The 21,059-nt window shown below is 33.7% G+C and overlaps 2 protein-coding genes across 3 annotated transcripts; both read right to left on the bottom strand.

The window, feature by feature from the left end:
• Positions 1-1,120: 1,120 nt before the first annotated feature.
• Positions 1,121-11,327, bottom strand: LOC130729318 (uncharacterized). Of its 2 annotated transcripts, none has more exons than XM_057581029.1 (9): positions 10,979-11,327; positions 7,542-10,871; positions 7,379-7,465; positions 6,308-6,460; positions 4,988-5,151; positions 4,763-4,910; positions 3,637-3,759; positions 3,458-3,545; positions 1,121-1,709 (listed from the first exon to the last, which is right to left on the bottom strand). In XM_057581029.1, exons 2-9 carry the CDS (start codon positions 10,464-10,466, stop codon positions 1,504-1,506), a joined length of 3,894 nt encoding a protein of 1,297 aa, XP_057437012.1. In that variant the 5' UTR covers positions 10,467-10,871; positions 10,979-11,327; the 3' UTR covers positions 1,121-1,503. The 2 variants fall into 2 exon arrangements, with proteins under 2 accessions (XP_057437012.1, XP_057437013.1); XM_057581030.1 differs by having other exon boundaries at positions 7,542-10,807.
• A 6,904-nt stretch (positions 11,328-18,231) lies between these two features.
• Positions 18,232-19,793, bottom strand: LOC130732452 (agamous-like MADS-box protein AGL80). The gene is made up of 2 exons (XM_057584497.1): positions 19,719-19,793; positions 18,232-18,715 (listed from the first exon to the last, which is right to left on the bottom strand). Exon 2 carries the CDS (start codon positions 18,711-18,713, stop codon positions 18,243-18,245), a length of 471 nt encoding a protein of 156 aa, XP_057440480.1. The 5' UTR covers positions 18,714-18,715; positions 19,719-19,793; the 3' UTR covers positions 18,232-18,242.
• Positions 19,794-21,059: the final 1,266 nt, after the last annotated feature.

The following is a 21,059-nucleotide window of genomic DNA, read 5'->3' as shown; positions in this document are numbered from 1 at the left end:
AGGGCATCATGGGAAAAAATATTTAATATAGCTCAAACTTTCATTTGGTTCTTATAAAAATGACTAAATTTTTTCTTCTCTTTCATGCGTATAAATAGGACCGGAGGTAGTATTTAATACTCTCTTGAAATGTTAAGTGGACAGGTATATTGGAACGAAAAAATTTCTTCAAAGTTGACAGTTAATAAGGAACAGATGTAGTACTATTTAAATGATAAAATTAGGTTACACAATTGTACATTGTGTGCTCCACAAGTTATTCTTTAGCCAATTAAATGTCACTTTGATTACCTATTTTTTTTCTTCATCGGAAAGGTACTTTAATTACCTACTAAATTAAGAGATATAATTAATTTTGAAATATTAAAGGAGACATATTTGTTCACAATCCCTTTCAATTGTAAGTAGAGTGGAAAGAAGAGAGAATGAAAAACGTGATGAATAATACGAATGAATGAAAGAGATGAGATAGATACATAAAGAGTGATGTGTAAAAGAAGTGAAAAATAATAGGTATGTTAATAAATCGTAGCTCAATATTAAATATTTAAACAGATAAATATGTAATTCTAAAAGTGCAATGAATTCCAATGCCATTCTGAGTTTTAAAGTTACAGAACAAATTATTTATGGCCATGAAGCTAAAACAATTCTATTTTTTTGTGTGGTCAATCTCAATCAATTCAGTTTAAAAGTGAACTACAAAATAACAGTACACTACACATCATCCAATCACAATACCTCTGAACATAAGTTCATCATGTTTGTATTGTACTGTGATTATTTGGGTCCCAATGTCGAGTCGAGCTCTATTTTTGTTGGGTTTGTGTGACGTTTGCCACACCGAGGTCCCCGATAGATGCTTTTCTCGTAGGTTTTAGGTGTTTATTCGCCAGGTAGTAGTCTTAGGACTCTCATTGTAGCATTGTGGACTACTCACACGTTGTGTGTTATCTGTACTATCAACCTTATAATTATATATATATATATATATTCTGTTTTCTAAAAAAAAAATGTTTGTATTGTATAATTGTATCTGTGCATGTGAGTTGACAAATACATATACCAAGCTATAAATAAAAGAATTAAATTCTTATCTACAGAAAAAGGGAAGGGGCACTCTCACATCAATCAAAACATATATTACAAGCACTTTTGTCTGTATACATACATACATACATACATACACTAAAGACACCTTTTCTTTCCTTTTTCCCTTTCTATATATATCTTCCTGCTAAATGTTGGTTCATGCAACAAATACAAAATTGGTAGATGTACACAACTATACCATATGATCTCAACCTCATCTTTTACAAGAAAGAATAAACAAATGACGATATCATAGCCAACAGACATCACAAGAAATAATAGCTGAAGTGTTATGACAACCCTAAGAGCATGCCAGCCCCAGTCTTGAATCTTGATGGCTTCTTTAAAAAAAAAAACTATACAACTAAATTTCTGTACGATCAAACATAACTGCAGAAAAGTGCCTTGGTTTCAAGGAGCACTAGGTCTCACTTGCCATGCCTGATAATTCCCCCTAGCTTGAAGGGACATAGACATAGATCTTAACCTGCTAGTTATCTCTGTGAATGATGGCCGCCTTTCAGGGTCAAGTGACCAACACTCTTCCATAAGCTTCCTCCACTCAGAATCACAGCTTTCCGGAACAGGTGGTCGAAGAGTGTTCTTTACAATACCCCCTATTTGAACATGTCGCCAAAAGAGAAGCAAAAGTTATGGAAGTTAGCAAGTAAGAGTAGATAAGAAAGACATACAGCAAGGAACAAACGCAGAAATTGGTATGCATCAGGGTTAGCTCATTGTTTAACACTTTAACACATAAAATACTGGATGTTAGTCATTTAAAATTTTAAAGGGTTTTCTCGCAACACTTCTATTACCTATTTATTTCAGTTGGGTGCCTGACATCCATGATATCAACCTATAAATAGATACATAAATTTTAGCCCACTAAAACTGTCAAGGATGATTGCATCCTCAGCGCAAGATTTTGATATATTTCTTTAATCCCATACTACAAGATAAGTACTCAATAATGGTAAAAATAGTCTGTTCAGTGATACACTCTATCCTTGTATGGTCAGTTTCAAACAGCTAGAAGCCTAGAAATTCAGTCCAGCACTGAAAAAGCTAAGCATAGAAGCATGAAGAGTTCCTCACACGCTTCTTGCAAACAATTCCATCATTTAGGTATAAACAAAGAAAAGGAGTACTCAAAATAATAAAATTATGTGGATATTGACGCGAATGATATGTTTTGAAGTGATTACAAAAGATAAAACACTGATCGTTATATTTTTTTGGTTGTCGGGAAGGCAAAATGCCCAAAAACACAGACTAAACTATAGCAGATTATACTACTAATTATTGATGAGACAGTTGGGTCCAAAATGCATCTGGGACAGCCAAAGCCAGACTGCATCTGGGAGACTGGACAGTGGGGGCCAGAATGCATTTAGGATTGCTAGGATCATACTCCATCTAAGATAGTCCGAGAGCACCAGATGGAATTCACAAAGAAGGGGGAAATGATTTAAGGCTTGTATAGTTGTATGACAAGTTGCAAAAGCAACAACCAAAAACATATTACAACAAAGAACCTGAGAGAGAAAGGGTGGTATGAATTTGCGAACAACCAACGAGAATACAAGAATTACGGAGAAAATGAAATTGTTACAATAGAGTTCAAAATTTGAGGCAGATGTACTGCTGTAATACCATGTTGAATTTATACAGTTACTCTTGTAGGTATAGAAGGATTTCAGATAACAAAATTGTATTGATACTGATGTAAAATATATGTTTGATGTTATTACAAAAGACAAAGCACAAATCATTACTTATTCTAGTACTCCTAATCTTAATTAAAATAAATAAACAAATCATGCAACATTGGAAATATGGAAACCAATTCTAAGAGATAATAAATACTATAAATTATTTTAAGATACCATCAAGATGTTAAGATATTTTTCATGTATTCTTACACAATGCTTTTACACCTTTTTTGCCATATTTCACACACAAAGTCAAAATTCAGGCCAACGCCAATCCTTTATTTGTAGACCATAAAACCATAAAAACGGCACCCTTGATTAGAAATTCAACAACTAAACTAATTGAATTTTTTAGAAAAGCTTCTTCAACTGTTTTATCCTTTTACGAGAATAAAGCTCTTGCCAGAACCAAGAGCAACATTGCAAAACTCCACGACAGTAAAAAATGTTTTATGATACAATTCAAAGAGACCAAGCACGAGATAGCCTAAGAAAGAAGCAAAAACCTCCAGTCATATCCCTTACAGATATTCGTCTAAGGTAAGACCAGATAAAGCAGAAAATAATGCAACCTCAAATGATATGATTTCGATTTTGTTTCTCTTGTCTAATAAAATATTTTTGCTTTCCTTTAAGGTACACAATCTTACCAATAATGGCACCACAATGCATATCTGCATAAGGTTCCTCCCCTGTCCATAACTCCCACATTGAGATGCCGAATGAGAAAACATCAACCTGACAAAGTCATACCACAAAGTAAATGCCTGCCCAATGATTCATTGATTCCTCTAAATTGCTAAACTAAAGAATGACTGGTCCCAGTTACCTTTTCAGAAACTCGACTGCTATTACCATTCAACAATTCTGGTGCCATCCATGGAAGGGTTCCTCGCACACCTCCAGATACAAGGGTATTACGTTTAATTCTTGATAATCCAAAATCTCCAACCTAAGAAAAAATAATCAACAAAAGTTGTAAAACAAAAAAGTTGTAGTTATATTAAGTAAGGCAATTAAATAGAGCTTTATTGAACAACAGTAATCAAACCAGTGTATAAGCTATTGCTACCTTCTAGGTTTCTCCTCTCACAGACCCTCTTAACAGATGTATCCTAATAGAGATTTAATTTTGCAGAATTTACCATAAAACAACCTAAATAATTAAATGTAAAATGACATTCCTAACATAATTCCAAATAAATTTCAATTAAATCACAAGAGATTAACACATCACATCATTATAAATACCCTTGAAATTTTACTTTAATAATAATGAAGAATGCAGGTGGGCGAACATCAACCTCCTTATCATGTAGAGGTTTCAAACTTTAATTTCTGAAGTGGCTTGTAATCTTGTATTTATGTCGGGCTAGACATGCAGCAAGTATTTTCATGAAACATAGTGACGTATGCAGAGGGACGAGCCCAATAATAACATTCCACTCAGTGTACCAAGTCTCAGAAACAGAATCATGAAAGGCGTTTTCGTCATCATCACAAAATTAATTCTAATGACAAACTTCAGAATGTCCTGAATCTCCAGATTTCTTCCCACATGTTTATGTCCCTTTAATGCTTGATTGCTTGGTACAATCTTCAAGCATATGTCAGAGAGCTTATTCAATTATTTTCAACATATTTTCAAGGCTCCAATACTAATTGGCATAAGGTGGAAAGACAGTAAGAGCATAAGTTGCCACAGGGGGCTGAAAGATAAATTTATTAGTTTTTAAAAATTTCAAATCATTTCAAACCAACCAGATCACTGCACTTGGTTTATGTTTCTATTCTTAATATATTTCCTTTTCACTCTTTTATTAAAGCATTTTATCCCTCATTATCATGAGAAAAAGTTAAGCATATAATTTAACACTAATTTAACACCATGACAAGCTTTAATGATTTCATCTCTATCCTTATGTGAAACCACATGAAACTTGTGGAGTTCTTACCTTACATATTGGTCGTTGTGGATCCCTTAGATTGACAAGCAAATTGTCACATTTTAAATCAAAATGGACAATATTTTTTGAGTGCAAATATTCCATACCAAAAGCTGCATCCATGGCAATTATTAGCTTTTTACGACGATCTAGTAATCTGCATAAGGAGTTGGAGATTCAGTATGTGCATAATAACTTACTCAAAATGATATTGAGAAAATGGGCTTAGGGTACCTGTGGTTCTTAACAAGGACATGCCTAAGGGAACCATTAACCATATACTCTGTTACAGTTGCTAAGGTTCCACCAGCCCCATCTGGAACTATTCCATAAAATGCAACAACGTTGGGATGGTGAAGATTTGAGAGTATCTGTGCCTCTCTCCAGAAATCTTTTGCCTACCCAAGCAAAGAAACATTGTCAGATTCATGTACATATTTTACTTCATTATTTTTTTATTGATATGAGCAGAGCTACTTTTGAAATCGGAAATATTATTTAAACTTATCAGAATAATAGCAAAATAGTTGCAAGAAATCTCTTATTATCTTGAAGTCTAAATTTAAGTATTTAACAACATTCATTTTAATTGACTAGAATCTGGGACATTGAAAAAATTCAATTTCCATGATAACCTACACAGGGATATACATACATAAAGAAATAGAAACTATTAGAAGAGAGTTTTCGAACTCCCTGAATTTAGGGTTCTGTTAGTTGTTAATTTTATTGGCTGGTTTAAGAGTATTGTTAGGCGAATAGATAGATGATAGATTCTGTTTTGACAGTTGTTGGCTGCTATCACTTTGTGCTACTATATAAGGTGCACTTTGTACGGTTTATCATTCACTGAAATACACAATTACAATTTCTGTGTCAACGTGTTAGTTTTCTCCCTTCTTCTTCTCAAACATGGTATCAGAGCTGATTATGTATCTCCATCTATGCTTTTTGGCGTATAGATACAGTTGCCTCAGACTTGGAGAACTTTGCATGTTTTCTACAAAGTTTAAAATATGGTGGAGGAAAATGAATATCAAGATTCTTTCCTTTTGTGGCCCTCCTTGCTTTTTCCTTGTCAAGCTTTGCATTAATTGCATGTCCTCGTCCCCTCTTCTTTTTCCATGACCCAGAAGTATCTTTATTAGTAGATTCTTCCTCTTTTTCGAGCTCACTAGCTCTGTTTAGCCCTGTTTTTGTTCATCTTCTTGAACCCTCTTTTTAGCCCTGTTTTTGTTCTTAGTGTTTTCATTCGGGTACTTCAAGTTAGAAGCCATTTGGAGCACAAAGTGATAGCAGCCAACAGCTGTCAAAACAGAATCTATCACTTATCTATTAGCCTAACAGTACTCTTAACCAGCCAATTAAATTAACAACTAGCAGAATCCTAAAATCAGGGAGTTCGAAAACTCTCTTCTAATAGGAACAAGAGGGGGAATTTGGATCTCATCCCTCCACTTTATTTACAAGAAGTAACTAAGGGTAGATAAGTAAACTCTGTATGTTATTCATACATAACATTGTGTTGAGAAGAAAATTGCACAGAAGACTCACCAACCGTTCTTGCTCAGAAGACCTCCCTGCAAAGCAGCTCTTTTTAATTCTCTTAATAGCAACATCTGTTCCCCGCCATTTTCCATGGTAAACAGTTCCATAAGTACCAGATCCTAACTCCATAAGATCTTCAAGATCAGCATTCTTTATTATCTGAATGAGATAATATAAAATGTCAGTTATAGGAAAGTTATATAATGTAATGCACAAAAGCACAAGGAATCTGGAAATTGTTTAGTAACAGTCACAAATACATCAGTAATACTCTAATGCAACAAGAAGATACACAATAAGAAGATAAGAAAATTTTATTAAAAACGAACATATAACATTCCTTCAGGCCTATATAGAAGAAAAATATTCAAATAATTAACAAATGAATCTGGATCTGTGGTAAATAATGGATAGAAACATTTGCATCCACTGGGCATCAAAGCAATTGTTATCAACCGGTCCTAGAAAATTATAGTCACAAACTGGTCTTACTGAACTTGCAAAAATGTTGTATGCAAAGCCATTTGGAGAGTAAAACATGGCGCATTTTACTACCAGAAAAAATTATAATATCTTTCTACCACACCATTCAATTACATTATACTTTGCTGTAAACACCTCCCCCCCCCCCACATGCCCACAGCAAGAAACACCTGGAACCTCTATTTAAGTAGTGGACTAAGCCCTCTAATATAACCAAACAATGCATCATGAGTATATAAAATTATTTCATTTTAGAAAATTATTTAATCAATTAGGACCTAGGTGGGTTTAGGTGTTGAATAATTGTCAACTGACAAATTAATCAGTGTTTCACCATGTAATTTAAAAAAGAAAAAACAACTTAGAAATAAGAGTTACTGCGTTTAATCAGAAACTAGAACAGCATTATTTTTCAGGATGATCAGAAAGATATGAGTCTGCTACAAGATACAAAGAATCGAACATTCTAGCAAGTAATCTGGATGGGACAGTACAGTTGAAGCTAGAAAAATATTATAGAGTATAACATCGAGCTGAAAGTTTGATCTTCAAACAAGTCAAAACAATAAGTGGAACATTTCAGTGATGGCCAACCTGCAAACCATATATGCTGGCTTCCATTTCTGCTATCATTGCATCAGAAAGGAATTCATTCCGGTCTGTTTGATCATCTTTGAAATCCTATAAATGAAAATAAAAGATTCAGAAATCATAAAGAAATGATCATAAACTCTAGTCTGTTTTCAGTATTTTCTACCTCAGATTCACACTCAGGGATGATGCTCCCAGCCTCTGTATTAGATGGAGATAGATCTCTTCCAACTTCATGCAAAATATGTGGGGTGCCAACAGAAGATGACTCAATAAATGGAGGAACAAGACAAGTCAAATCATCTATTATGAGAAATGGCTCCACTCGATTTGCATCTTGACACCTTTCTAAGTTTTTTGACTGCGGAATTATATCATCCACTTTTGACTGTCCAGAGGCAGTGTGTTCATGGATAAACTGATCTATTTTATCAGTTCTGGTAAATAAGTCATCAGCAAAAGGTGCCTTTTCAAAATAAATTTTCTTGCTAGGATTATCCAGGCCATTCACTGGTAAGTTTATAGCAGGATACAGACTTTCCGAGTTTACTGTTTGAGTATCATGAAAACCTGCAGCAATCTCATTCAGAGAAGGCTGGATTTGTGCAGATGTCTGAGAATCTGGGTCAATGGACAGCTTGAACATATGATCTCTAACAGCAATTTTATCACAAGATATTTCTTCACATTTTAAAATTGGAGCATTTAAATCAAAATTTCCTGTCAACAGAAAATCATTTCCTTGTTCACCATTCAGACCTTCAGCCAAAGCACAATTTTTACCATCACCAGTCTTTTGGCTAATGGGAAGAAGATTAGATGGGGTCTTGTCCCCAAAACTATGTAAAGAGAGTCCCATCATGCCTGATGATGAAGGATGTCTCTCCTCAGAAGACAGTTCCCAATTATTTTGCATATTAATCTTAGCATTTAAGTTACTAGTAGGGAGGGAGTCCAAAAGATGCAATTCAGTCACAGCTCCGGTATCAACGACAGTTGATTCCAACTCATAAACCTTGGAATCTTTCCTGGGAATTGGATTCTTTTCTTCAATTATCTTCATCCTTCCTAATTTCACAGATTGTTCCTGAATATCCTTTTCTACAGAGCTAGATCCATTTAAGTCATTTTGAGAAACAAGGTACCTGCTTTCAGTGAAAATGCTATCCTTATGAATAGGACCATTCACTCCTAATGATTCAGAGTATGGAGAAGAAGATGACAAATCTTGCTGTCTGTGCTGCTCAGCTAACCCCACTTTTGGTACCTTCCTTTGTACTTGGGGATGATGGAGAACAGAATCATTCTGACCTTCCATAAGGTTTGCTTGTGAGCCTCTGGAGACTAACAATGAAGATAATTGAGCCTTTTCAAGGTTCAAAGAGAAAGATTGGCCAATTCCTTCTTGTGAGCAGTAACCAGACCTTGCTCCACTCTCATGCAACTGTGAGTCAGAAAAAGCATGAGGCATTCCATGAGGGGAGTCAGTAATTCCATATGATTCCGCCTGTTGGCAGATTGGGTCATTCAAGTATGAAATAGGATTCCCAGAGCAGAATTTTCTATCCTTTGGCAAGGAACTTTCACCAAAACCTTCATCACTGTAACCATCACTTTGGTTCACATATATGGGAGTCATTAACTCCTTCCGGGAATTGTAGTTATCAAAATACTTCCCATTGAGCTTCGTGGGCTGACCAATATCACCAGGATGGTGTCTGTCGTTTATCAAAGAAACAGCCACTTGTTGAGGATATCTGCAATCAGAAGTGCTTATGCCCGAGTTCTCAGGGTGAAGCTGAGCAGTAAAAAATGATGTGCTGCTCTCAACACTTCCCTGGCATGAGTTGTTACCAAGAAATTGAACATAACCTGTGCCAGAACCTGCAACTTGCACTGCAGTTGGAGAAATTGGAAAGGATTCTCTCATATACATGGAATCATTCAAAATTCCATCTGGATTTGAAGTATTAATACCATCCCTGAGGTCCAAAGGAGAAGAGACATCTGGAGGAGTTCTCTGAAAAGATGGAGTAAAATTAAAAGTTGTCCCTGACTGACTTGCTTCATTTGTCAAACTCTGGCCAGCAATGTTTTTCCTGGGACTAGGTTCTCCTATGCCATTTAAAGCAACAACATATTGGTAATCAGGGTTATTCTGCTCAACTGTGTTTGCATCAGTTGAAGGTGTCTCTTCAGATTCACCCAAAGGAACTAAAAATATCCTAAGTTTTTGAGAACCTTCATGATTTTCAATCCCATGGTATTCCTCTATCATATTTTGAAGATCCTCATCAGAGGAGACAGATATTAGGGAATCAAGATCCTCCCCTGGAAGCTGGTATTTGATGGTGTGAGGTTGAGTGCAAATCCCTAAGGTCTTCTTCACAAGCTCTTCCCATGAAATATCCTTTCGGATAGATATAATGTGGGTAAATCCCCCTACATATCTGAGTTTCCCATCACCGGGCCTCGGTAATATTTTGCCACCAAAGCTACATAGGAACTTCATTTTTCCAGACAGAGAGTCATCTAAAATTCCGGAGCCAAGAAATCCACTGGACTGAGAAGTTTCTTTTCTGTGAAGGTGTGGTACAGGTACAGCTGACCCAATACCAGGTTGGTCACCGATTGATTCACACACAGCCTTTCTCAATGCATGGCCCCTATCACCATCTCCCTTTTGAATTTTGCTTGAAATGTTTACCCGAGCCCCATTTTCCATCTCATGTGCTGGCTGTTTTGTAGAGACAAAGTCGCCTATTTCAGAAGAAGTCTCAGAGTCCATTCTCCTCAACCCCAAAATATTAGTAAGGTCTTCATATCTCACATGGCCATTCTCCCCATTCAACCCAAACCTATTCTCACGATTTCGAGATATATCAGGTGAAGCAGGAACCCTTCCAGCAGCAACTCCACCATGACCATAATTCACAGAAAATTCCTCCCCTGCCTGTATAGGAAGATTATGTACATCATGTCCGGCATTTGAACCAACACAGGGTAATTCCGGTTGGCTATATTGAGGAAACGAGCCGGAGTCCTTCCCAGTCTTTGCACCTATCAACTTCCCTGTCTTATTTTGTGCCATAACAACAGTTTCTCAGCAACTCAAGCTGCTAATTATCTTGACTAACCCACAAATTCATGTCCAATTTCTCGTCCCTACCCCCTACTAACATCCGATTGCCAGATCAACTTTAACCAAAACAAGGAAGATATGAAGCAAGCACACCTTCCAGCAATTAAACACAATTAATCTACACACCAGAAGAAAACAAAATCCCTACTAGTTCCAAATTTATCTGGCTGCATATGCACAAACCAACCAGTCTTCTGTATTATTTACAAGGAACAACAATAACTATAACAAACTGATGAAGTTTCTGACAATGTTGAGAGCCACAAAGACAAAACCAAATCCAACCACACCTACATCAACATTTCGAAAGCAAGGCGCGCGAATCAGAAGCAACAAACACTAAACATTTTCAAGCTGTCCATGCAACAATAGAATTTCAGTCAAAATCTAAAAAAAAAATTCCCAGATTACAAAAGAGGCAGGCACCCAATAGAAAAAAAATCACAGAAAAATAAACAAACCTGATAGATAATCGGGAAGCTCTGTTTTCCTCTGTTCGAACCGTGGCACAAGTACAATTAAATCAGAGTTGAGAAAGATGAAAATAGGAAATTCAATGGGTTGGATCAAGGGTTTGAATAGAATTGCGATACAAATTGAGGTGATGATGATGATGAGAATCAAGGGTTTCGCAAGAAGGGTTCAATGGGAAATCAACATTGGTGAAATGGCGAGAATTATGCAGCAACAAGAACACATGGAAGCCATAACCATGGATCTCTCACAGAAAAACCAAACACAAAAAACATACACACCATCTCTCTCTCTCTCTCTCTCCATGTTTGCATTCTTCTTCTTCCAATGGTCCTACGTGGACACCTTGTTTTAAGTTTGAAATTTTTCTGGAATCACAAACAGTCATCACAAAATAATATAAAATTTCCAAAGGAATGGAAATAATAAAATAAAATTAAAATATAGAGATTAATAGATATGCACCGTCAGTGAGTGTAGAACAATTTTACACGGATAACTAATTAAAATTTGTCATGTAAGAGGAATAGTTACTTTGATTTTAAATCTTAATCAAAATAAAAATATATTTTCAAATTTTGGAGATTCAATGGGACGATTGTATAAATAAAGTTTATACCAGTATCCTAAGATAAAAACACCCTCAAAATCAAAAGTCACTTTCTGCACTGACCCCCCACAGCTTTTGTCTTAAATTATTCTGGAATTTCCTTTTCTGTAATATTTTTTCTTTTATGTGTTATACAAAAATGTGTGTTTTTCTGACTTTTATGAAACTCATAACATTGTTTATTTTGAATTATGATGATACCCGTCCCTTTCTCCTATTAAAATTAAAATTAAAATAAAAGAGTGGCATTTTCTTTTGGCCTCTCGCTGCTTACAAAAGCGAAGTGCTCATCATAGACGGCTTCTCATCTCATGTAGTGATGTGTCCTCAAAACTTATAAATAGCTACGTGCTTCAATTCCCTCCAATACAAGGATTCTAATTTTGTGTTTAGATTTGAATAATACTACTTAGTACTTACATCTTTTTTTTTATTAAACGTCCATTTGAAGTAAATTATTTGTTTATATTGATATGGACACTTAAAATTCAATAGAGTATTAATTGATATTTTTCTAAATAATAGTCTTATAAAAAGAATAATAAGAAGAGATAAATATGTTTTGAAGTGTAAAATGTGAAAATAAATAATATATTTTTAAGTTACAAAATAAATTACATTTTCTAATGTGTTTCTTTCTTCCTGGACAGTTAATAAGAAACATCTGTTGTATTTTACTTCAACTTAAATATTTTTTAATCTCATTTATAAAATCAATTTTATATTAAAATATGTGCTAATGTCTATTTACACTGACATAACCATCATATATTTTTTTTTTTTTCTAAAAATGATTCTAATAGATTTTCAACTAGCCTAAGACTTATCCCAGTTTATGGGAACATAATTGCCACTTTCCATGATCTTCTAAATATAAAAATGTGTAGATTCAATGAATAAATTCATTATGACCTTTTAGTACTGGTAATCTTGTCCTTTGAAGGAAGGAGATCTACTTACGACCCTTCAGTGAGATACATGTTGTTTCCACCAGGTTCCCCCATTTATCTTTTTTCGTTGACAATTGTAGATGCTCATTCCTAGAGGTTGAGTTGTGATAGCAAGTTAGCAACTGAAAAAATAAACACAAGAAGGGTAACACTTCTAATCAATTAAAGGATGAAACAATATATGCAAAGACGTTTGAGTAGAATGTGGAATAAATACGTTATCCGCAAGTATACAGTACGCTCGAAGTAATATAAAAGATTGTCGAACCACAGAGATTGTGGGAAATACCAATTCACAATATGAAAAAGTTGTTTAGAGCATAAGAAATTAAAAAGAAATATATTTGTTGTTTGGAGAGGAACTAGTTTCAGAAGCAAGGAAGAGATTATGTTTAAAGACTAGCACTTGGGTTAGTTTCACCATAACAAGTCATTTCACGTAAAAGAGAGTATATGAAGTTCATGGAATCATGAATTTTAAGGTTAACTATTTGTACAATCGATTAAATCATGAATTTTAATGGAGGCGTGGGGGATTGAAGAATATGATCATGTTGTTATGCTATTGGTTCCATCATACCCATCCATATGGTCTTGCTCTGACGAAGATGAACCTTCTCCCACGATCTCCGCTTGTGCTTCCCATACTTCCGCGCAGAGAGAAAGTTGCCTCCTTGTACATCCAAGTAAGATCATTTTCCTTCTATTACAAACCTAACTCAATCCCTGTTGTACGACACCGCATGATTGAACATATAAAAACACGGGGAATGAGAAACCTAGGTGATAGATGAATAGTCCTGATTGGCAAAGGGTAGCTGAAACCAACAAAAATAGACAAGACTAGTATAACAGAATAATAGGGTGAAGGGCCATTGAAAAAAAAAATGTCTTTTATGAACAACCCACTAAGTACATGTAGATGTAGATGAGAGAGCACTAGAGTTTTTAGTTTTTAGTGGAATAAGTACTCTAAGTGGGCCTGGAATTTTTGGCCCATAACTTGTAAGGCTATAACTATTTTAATTTATTAGACAAAAAAGCCAATTGTAATATAAAGACTAGCAAGCAAGTGGATGGTGATGACAATTCATTCGCATAATAATCATAAAACTCGAATATGTAGTATTAATATAATTTATATATCACATGTATTATATTATATAATATATATATATATATATGAGTTAATGGCTTAATCTATGACTCACTGGTTCAAACACTAACTCATTAATCCAATCTTCTAACTGAAACAATATTTACCGGTTCAAGTTTAATAATAATGTATCTACCAATGATATAAAAAGACAGGTAAGGTACGTATCACATTAATGTTCAATGAAACACATTTTCAAAGTGTTTAAAAAGAAACACACCAAGCTAGGAGGAGGGAGGGAGAGAGAGAGTCGGTGATGGTCATGTGGTAGCGACCAATGAGACATTCAGAACATTTTAGAGATAGATAAGCCACATGACGTTTCTACAAAGGATTGAGTTGGATCCACGATGTTTGAGTGAGATAGTTGACATTCATTTACACTATTATTTTCCATAGGGGCATCTAAGAGAAGATGAGATGGCAAAGATGAATTCTTAATCATTGAAGTTTGTGGATAGGTATTGGACTGTTCACGTTACCATGGCAACAATGCTGCTCCGGGTTCCCTAACCACCCAATCATTTCTAACATGAAGGGGAGTTCTCAAGTTCAGCTGCATGTAATACGTTATGCAAATTTAATAAAGGTCATGGAAGGCAACGTAATATTAAAATTTTGAAGGACCGTCAATTGTTTAAATGAAAGGATAAAGTATTCAATCAAGTGTCAGAAAAAGCTCTCTATAAATTATTTGATACCGTGATAGAGTATAATTTTGTATTCAATAAGCATATTATCTCCCTGTGTATGAGATCATTGCGTCGAACGCTTATCATCATTTGCTTATAATTCTTAGCCATGCATCTAAAACTATTTTCCTTTCTTTATTATCGAATCTGACTTCGAAATTCACCGAATATCTTTTTTTCTTTTCAAAAAGATCATAGTATTGCCACAAAGTATCAATAAAAATAAGTGCAGATATTTAAGTTTCCTGATTCATTTAAGTTAAGTGTGACGAAAATTAATCAAGAAGAAAAAAAAAAGTGAGGTTTTTCATGTATATATTAATTTTTTTTCGTATATTTTTCTTTCTTCTTTTCTCTTTTGACCTTGTGTGTTGGTTATTATAGCTCATTAGTTTAGGTTTGCCTGCTGTAATTTTTCTTTTGTTTGTATTTAGGAGAAGCCTTATACATTTTAGACCTCTTGTTTTAGGTTTATTTTGCACTTTTTTTTCTGTACTTGGACTATGGACATTGGGCATTTCTAGAAATAGAATCACTTTGACCCTCTAGGACGAGAAATAATAGCCTTTGGGTGCTTCTTTAGGGAGTGTGTTTGGGGCTCTTCATTTTTTGGGTTTTAATTACATTTTCATTTTGTTCTTCATTTCTTGTGATGGCTGACTTCAGTAAAGCTTCGGCTCTATCTCGTGAGTCACAATTTGACTTTGAGTTGAGACAAGATTTTGAGTAAAGAGAGAAGAAAAGAAGAGAGAAAATAGAGATTGATTTCTGAAACTTTCCCTCCTCAACTCATATGTGACCAAACTCTTATCACATAAACTATAATGTCTATATCATTTTAAATACAATTAGTGTTATGTTAAAATTTCCCGTGAGAAAGTGTAAATGTATATAAGTTTATTATTTATTGTATTCTATTAAATAAATCTTCCCTAGTACATGTTATAAATGAACTTATTTATGTTATTAAAAGAATTAGAAAATTTCTTTAGTACTTATCTACAAGTGAAAGTGAAGAGATTTATAATTTCATACATTTTATATTAATTTGTCTTGTTTCCTTTCCCCTCTTGACGACAAGTTGGACACATGAGATTTGAACCCTTTAACTATTGAGATATGAGAGTTAACATGTACTACTAATTATGTCAACCCGTGTTTTCATAATGCTTCTAATCTTTCTCTTTGCAAATCCGAAATGGCCAACCTTGGCAGTTGGTATGCATTATATACCATTTACCCCCAAAATGCTCCACTCACAAACCACTACTTCCACAGCATGATCACCTTAAGCAATCTTCAATTCCATATTGCATTAACAAATTACATATAGGACACGTAGTTTCTATCGTTGTTGTGATTCTTTAGAATCAAAGCATGTGTTCATAGTAAATGATCTAGAGTTATGCCGCCAACGCATGCGTCAAACGTGTACGGTACAAAGCAGAGGTAAAGCGTGAGAATCAATGAACCTGTTCTTCATTTCCTTAATTAACGGTGTGTAGCACCATGTGAAATTTCTTTGAAACTCCAGTTAAGGCACAAGTCAATTTTGTTTTCATGCGTTTGTCCCTGTTTTCTCCCCTGTTGTGGAGGTTTCTAGGCTTTGGGCCTTTTGTATAGCCGTTGGGCTTTGGGCTTTTTGTGCCCCTTTATGAATGAACAAGTTTTCTTTGACAAAAAAAAAGGCACAAGTCAATTTCTTATTTTGTTATTTAAACATTTTTCATTTTTGTCAGAGTATTAAATAACCCTCCATGCATTAAATTAATTTGAGTCTACATTCTTAAATCTTATGAAACTACATCAACTACTTTTTTTTTTTATTATGAAGCCATGTGCACTCCCATATTGAATATACAAATCAAATTAATAATAAATATAGTCAATTAAAGCATATCACTAATTATTTACTCAACGAATTTGAATAGTTAAAAACGACGGTTTAAATTCCTAAGGTCGAGAGTTTAATCCTTATAAAGAGTTTCACTTTTGAGAAGTATTTAGTCTTCATCATATTCGGATGAGTTTAATTTCTATACACTAACAATGTAAATCTTTTTACACAATCAACCAATCAGATTTTAAGGACGTGAGAAATTTTTATTTATTTAATTTCATTAATTGACGTGACACATCCTTACAATCTGATTGGTTGACGGTGTAAAAAAAATTACATTATCAGTGCATCATCATTTTTCTCTATCCGAATTGAATAAGATTGTCTCACTAGATGATCTTATGGTTAAAAAACGCATGTCACTTTTTAATTAATCAATCAAAGTTTTTAAAATTAATTACTTTTCTAAATATGTTTTCAAACAATCAACGCTTATATATTTTTTATTAATCAAAATTAAATAAATTAACATATTTAGAAATGATCATTAAACACTATCAACAAAATAAATTAGTAAATAAGTTTCAGCACAAAATTTCAAAAAATTGGTACACTTTACTCTAATGCTCTGTTTGGATGAAGAAGGGAAAACGAACAGAAGGAATATAAGAGGAAAGAGTATATGAGGAAGGAATATAAGTGAAAAATGAGGTGATTTTGAAGATGTTTGGATTAAGGGAAAAGGAAAGAAGAAGGAAAGAAAAAGTGAGAGCAATGTTTACACAATTACTATTTCACCCTTTTTACACAAATCTTTAAATAGTCATATTATATTAAAATCATATTTTAAATAAATAACTATAAATAAAATGTATACTCACGGCATTAAAGTAAACTAAATAAAAAATAAATAAAACTGCACTAGTCAAGTTATTTAAATGGAATTGAGAATGTTTGAAAAACAAACTGCACTAGTCAAATTAAAACTGCACTAATTAATGCTATGTACAAAAAAATAACGTAAAAAAAATAGATGTGAGAAAAAACACGTACAGGTACAACAATGATGAATCTTCATAAGGGTATTGGTGTCTTTTAAACAAATCCTCTTGTCTCTTCTAGTTTTCCGTCCACATGTGCGAGGAAAATAAATTTGACACTGTTCACACACTGTTCAACCTCCCCCTTCCTTTTCCTTCATCTTTCCCTCCCATCCTTATTCCTTCCTAAGTTTTCCATAGAAACAAACACAGTGTAAGGATTTTGCAGTGTTAATAATGGTTTCTAGATCTCCGGCCCTATATCGCAATTTGTTTCTTATAAATCACACTATTCGAAAAATATTTGACTTTCACATTACCTGAATGAGAGCATTTTACCACACTAATAAAATTTCTGTATACTTTATTAAAAATTATACACTTTAGCACAAATATTATATTTAAGACATTGAAGAACCTACGCATTGCACGCAATAGTCACAAGTTTGTCTTTAAATATAAAGGCTTAAATAACCTTTTGGTCCTTGAAATTGTAAAGAGAATTAAATCTGGTCCCTGTAAAATTTTTGTATTAAATTGGGTTTCTAAAATTGTTTTTTTAATCTAATTAAGTCATTTTGCTCAATTTTGACCTGTCAACGGTCCTGTGACAAGCCTAGTCAGCTAAGGACGGACACGTGGACTTTTTTCACATCAATTTTAGTCCCTTGAAAAATATTTTAATCAATTTTATTCCTTGTTCTTCCACCTTCTTCCTCTTCCTCTTCCTCCATAACTCAATGCCAACAACAAAGCCAACATCAACATCAACCATGATGATATTACTCACATATCATGCATTGAACATTCACATACTCTCAACGACAAATAATCAATCAACAACACTCAATTAAAAAAACGGGCAAACAGACAATGATCAAACAATTTTATAATATTATTGTAATAATAATATAGTTATTTCATACTAATTTATTTAATAAATTGAGGGTCTTACAATATTTTTTAACTAAGCATAGCGATCTTCAAATCAATTTCCTCGATTTTCTTTTGAACTAACTCGTTGATAATATTACAGTCTTCAAAACTCAGATCTTCTGGCAAGGTTTTGTCTTCCATATAGTTGAACATAACCATAGTTAGCTCATCCTCACGAATCCTACGAAGCTTCTTTTCCAGAACATCTTGGAGTTTGGAAATGGTTTGCATCATGAAGCTAAGTGGGTGCAAATTATCACTTTCATTCAGTGCGGGTGCATCATGATACTTCTCAACCACATCCATAGCTTCCTCTGTATTTGGCCAAACCTCAGGGGGTGCATTGAAAACACTGGAAATTATTGCACAAGCTCGTAACCCAGTGAGAAAAGTGAGCTCTTTCAACTTCTTTATGATATCATTCTTCCTTTTATTGAATGTTGCTTTCCTTAACGAATGATCAGCGATATAAGCAAGTTCAACCTTGGCCCTAGTCATAGCTTAATCACAAAGAAAATAATGAGAATTAAGAACAATTTATGCATTATATCTTTCGATGCTAACTATTTGTTATAAAGAGCTATTTAATGTGCTTTAATTGAAACTAAATATATACCTATTTCAGTAAATATATTTTCATAGAAAAAATTAGAAAATATATATATATATATATATATTATTCATTATTTAATAAGGCTATATTTAAGTATATATTATAAAATATAATTGAAGGACATATATGGTAAGTTGTTGCATTTTTAATGCATTAGCATTAATAGATGATATGTGAAATAATAAACTTCAATATTAATGTTATAAAATAATTAATATAGTCCTCCTATAATGAGACTTAATTAACTGGTTGAAATTTTATTTATATTTTATTTAGCACGAATACACTAATTATGTAATTAAATATTATACACTAATTATATAATTAAATATTAGAGGTTATATGCACATTATATAAAGTTGAAATTTTTATATGTGTCAAATGGTTATTACAAATTTTTCATATGGTCAAAAGATCATGTACAATTACATTTTTCATCCACTCAAATTCAATCACATAATACATGTGGGGATATATATTTATTGAATCGCCACAAGGATTTAAAGAGTGGGTTGAATTATGTCACTTAAATTAAAAAGATTTACATGATACAAAATGTATGGTCACAAGAAAATTTTCATAGAATGTATTGTCTAGACTATCAAATGATATGGTGTTGTACAACTTTTCAAAAGCTTTTAAGTGTGAAATTTTTTATTCATAACTCAAAATTAATTCAAACCGATTTTGTTAGATGCATAAATAAACTCAAGATAATAAAATAAATGGACAAGGAACATCTCAGTTGAAAATTGTCCAAATTTACACAAACTACAAAAGCTATGTGTTGGAAACTATAAAATAAAAACACCTCAGAAATAAGGGTTTTTAAAGTTCTAGCGAGATTAATGTTTCACATGTAATAGAAACTAATCATAACTAAGGAATACCTTTTCAATTGAAAGTTCAAGATGCAATTGGATCCTTGAATCTACAAAAGCCTATGCGAACGACCGCGGGAGAAGGTAAGAGTGTGGCATGCCTCTGGATCCTTTTGATATTTATAAGTAGGTAAGAGATTCTAGCCCCAACTTAATGATTAAGTAATCAAATTGGGCTAACATTTGAACCTGGCCCAACCCATAAAAATAAGATACTTTCATACTTCAATCTCACCAAAAGAGAAATAAAAGATAGGGTTAAATATGTAAATGGTCCCAGAAATAAGGAATTTCAAATTCTAGCAAGATTAATGTTTCACATGTAATATAAACTAATAGGAATTAAGGAATACATTTTCAATTGAAAGTTTAAGATGCAATTGGATCCTCGAATCTACAAAAGCCTAGGCGAACAGCCGCTAGAGAAATTCTTGCGGCTGTTTATTTTAGTTGTGGCATGTGGCATGACTGTGGATCCTTTTGATATTTATAAGTAGGTAAGAGATGCTAATCCTAACTTAATGATTAGTTAATAAAATTGGGCTTATGTTGGTAAATCCGCAAGTGTACGGAATCCACCCGGTTTTAAATATCGAACCACAGGGATTGTGAGTGACTAAATTCAGCTTAAGCCTTGAGTATGAAGGTTTGTATTATTGAATAAGAGATATGTTGAAGTAATAATAAGGAAAAGGAAAAATAAAAAGACAATTCAGAAAATAACATGCTTTGGGTTCTTGTTCAACTAGTCAATTCAAGTACATCATTCTAAGCACATGTTCTCATGGATCTCTCCTTGATGATATAGCCTAGTTACTCACTTATTGATTCCTCACATAAGCAATTCACTCATACTAAAAGCTAAGCTCAATTCCTTGTGTACTTAGTCATTTATATGAGGTTTTAGATCATGCAAATTCAGGCCATCAAACCCCAACCCTTCCTCTATTCTTAGTAGCAAGCATAGAAGGGGTAATCCCAAATCGGTTCCCTAATCTATAACAAACTTCCGTTCTGATTATAGAAAAGCAAAAAGCAAGCATGCATACAAGCTTAGATTGATGTTCAGAAAATGGGATTCAAGGAAAGAAGAAGAACATGTGGGAAAGAACTTAAGATTATAACTTAAAGATGAAAAGTCTTACATGAAAACCAAAGCATAAGAAGAGAGATTAGAGCCATGCTTGGCTAAGAACCTTGAACACAAGCTTGGAAGCCTTCCCTCACTCTCCTAGATGATCCTCTACCTCTAAACTTATGTAAAAAATGAATTGATATCAAAGATTACAAAAGAAAATGACTAAAATCCTATTTATAGGAAAAAAATCACGAGTCTTGGCTGTTCCGGGC

This window comes from Lotus japonicus, chromosome 1, assembly GCF_012489685.1.
Source record: "Lotus japonicus ecotype B-129 chromosome 1, LjGifu_v1.2".
Lineage (NCBI taxonomy): Eukaryota > Viridiplantae > Streptophyta > Magnoliopsida > Fabales > Fabaceae > Lotus > Lotus japonicus.
Note: the sequence above shows the minus strand (reverse complement) of the source record. Positions and strands in the feature narration are given on the sequence as shown.

What these genes read in the sequence shown, in the direction of transcription:
- LOC130729318 (XM_057581029.1), bottom strand. Translation starts at nt 10,466, where the DNA reads ATGGCACAAAATAAGACAGGGAAGTTGATAGGTGCAAAGACTGGGAAG. An exon ending in CTTCTGAGCAAGAACGGTTG is followed by an intron (nt 5,152 to 6,307) that starts GTGAGTCTTCTG and finishes TTGCTTGGGTAG; the next exon opens with GCAAAAGATTTCTGGAGAGA. An exon ending in GCATTGTGGTGCCATTATTG is followed by an intron (nt 1,710 to 3,457) that starts GTAAGATTGTGT and finishes ATGTTCAAATAG; the next exon opens with GGGGTATTGTAAAGAACACT.
- LOC130732452 (XM_057584497.1), bottom strand. Translation starts at nt 18,713, where the DNA reads ATGACTAGGGCCAAGGTTGAACTTGCTTATATCGCTGATCATTCGTTA.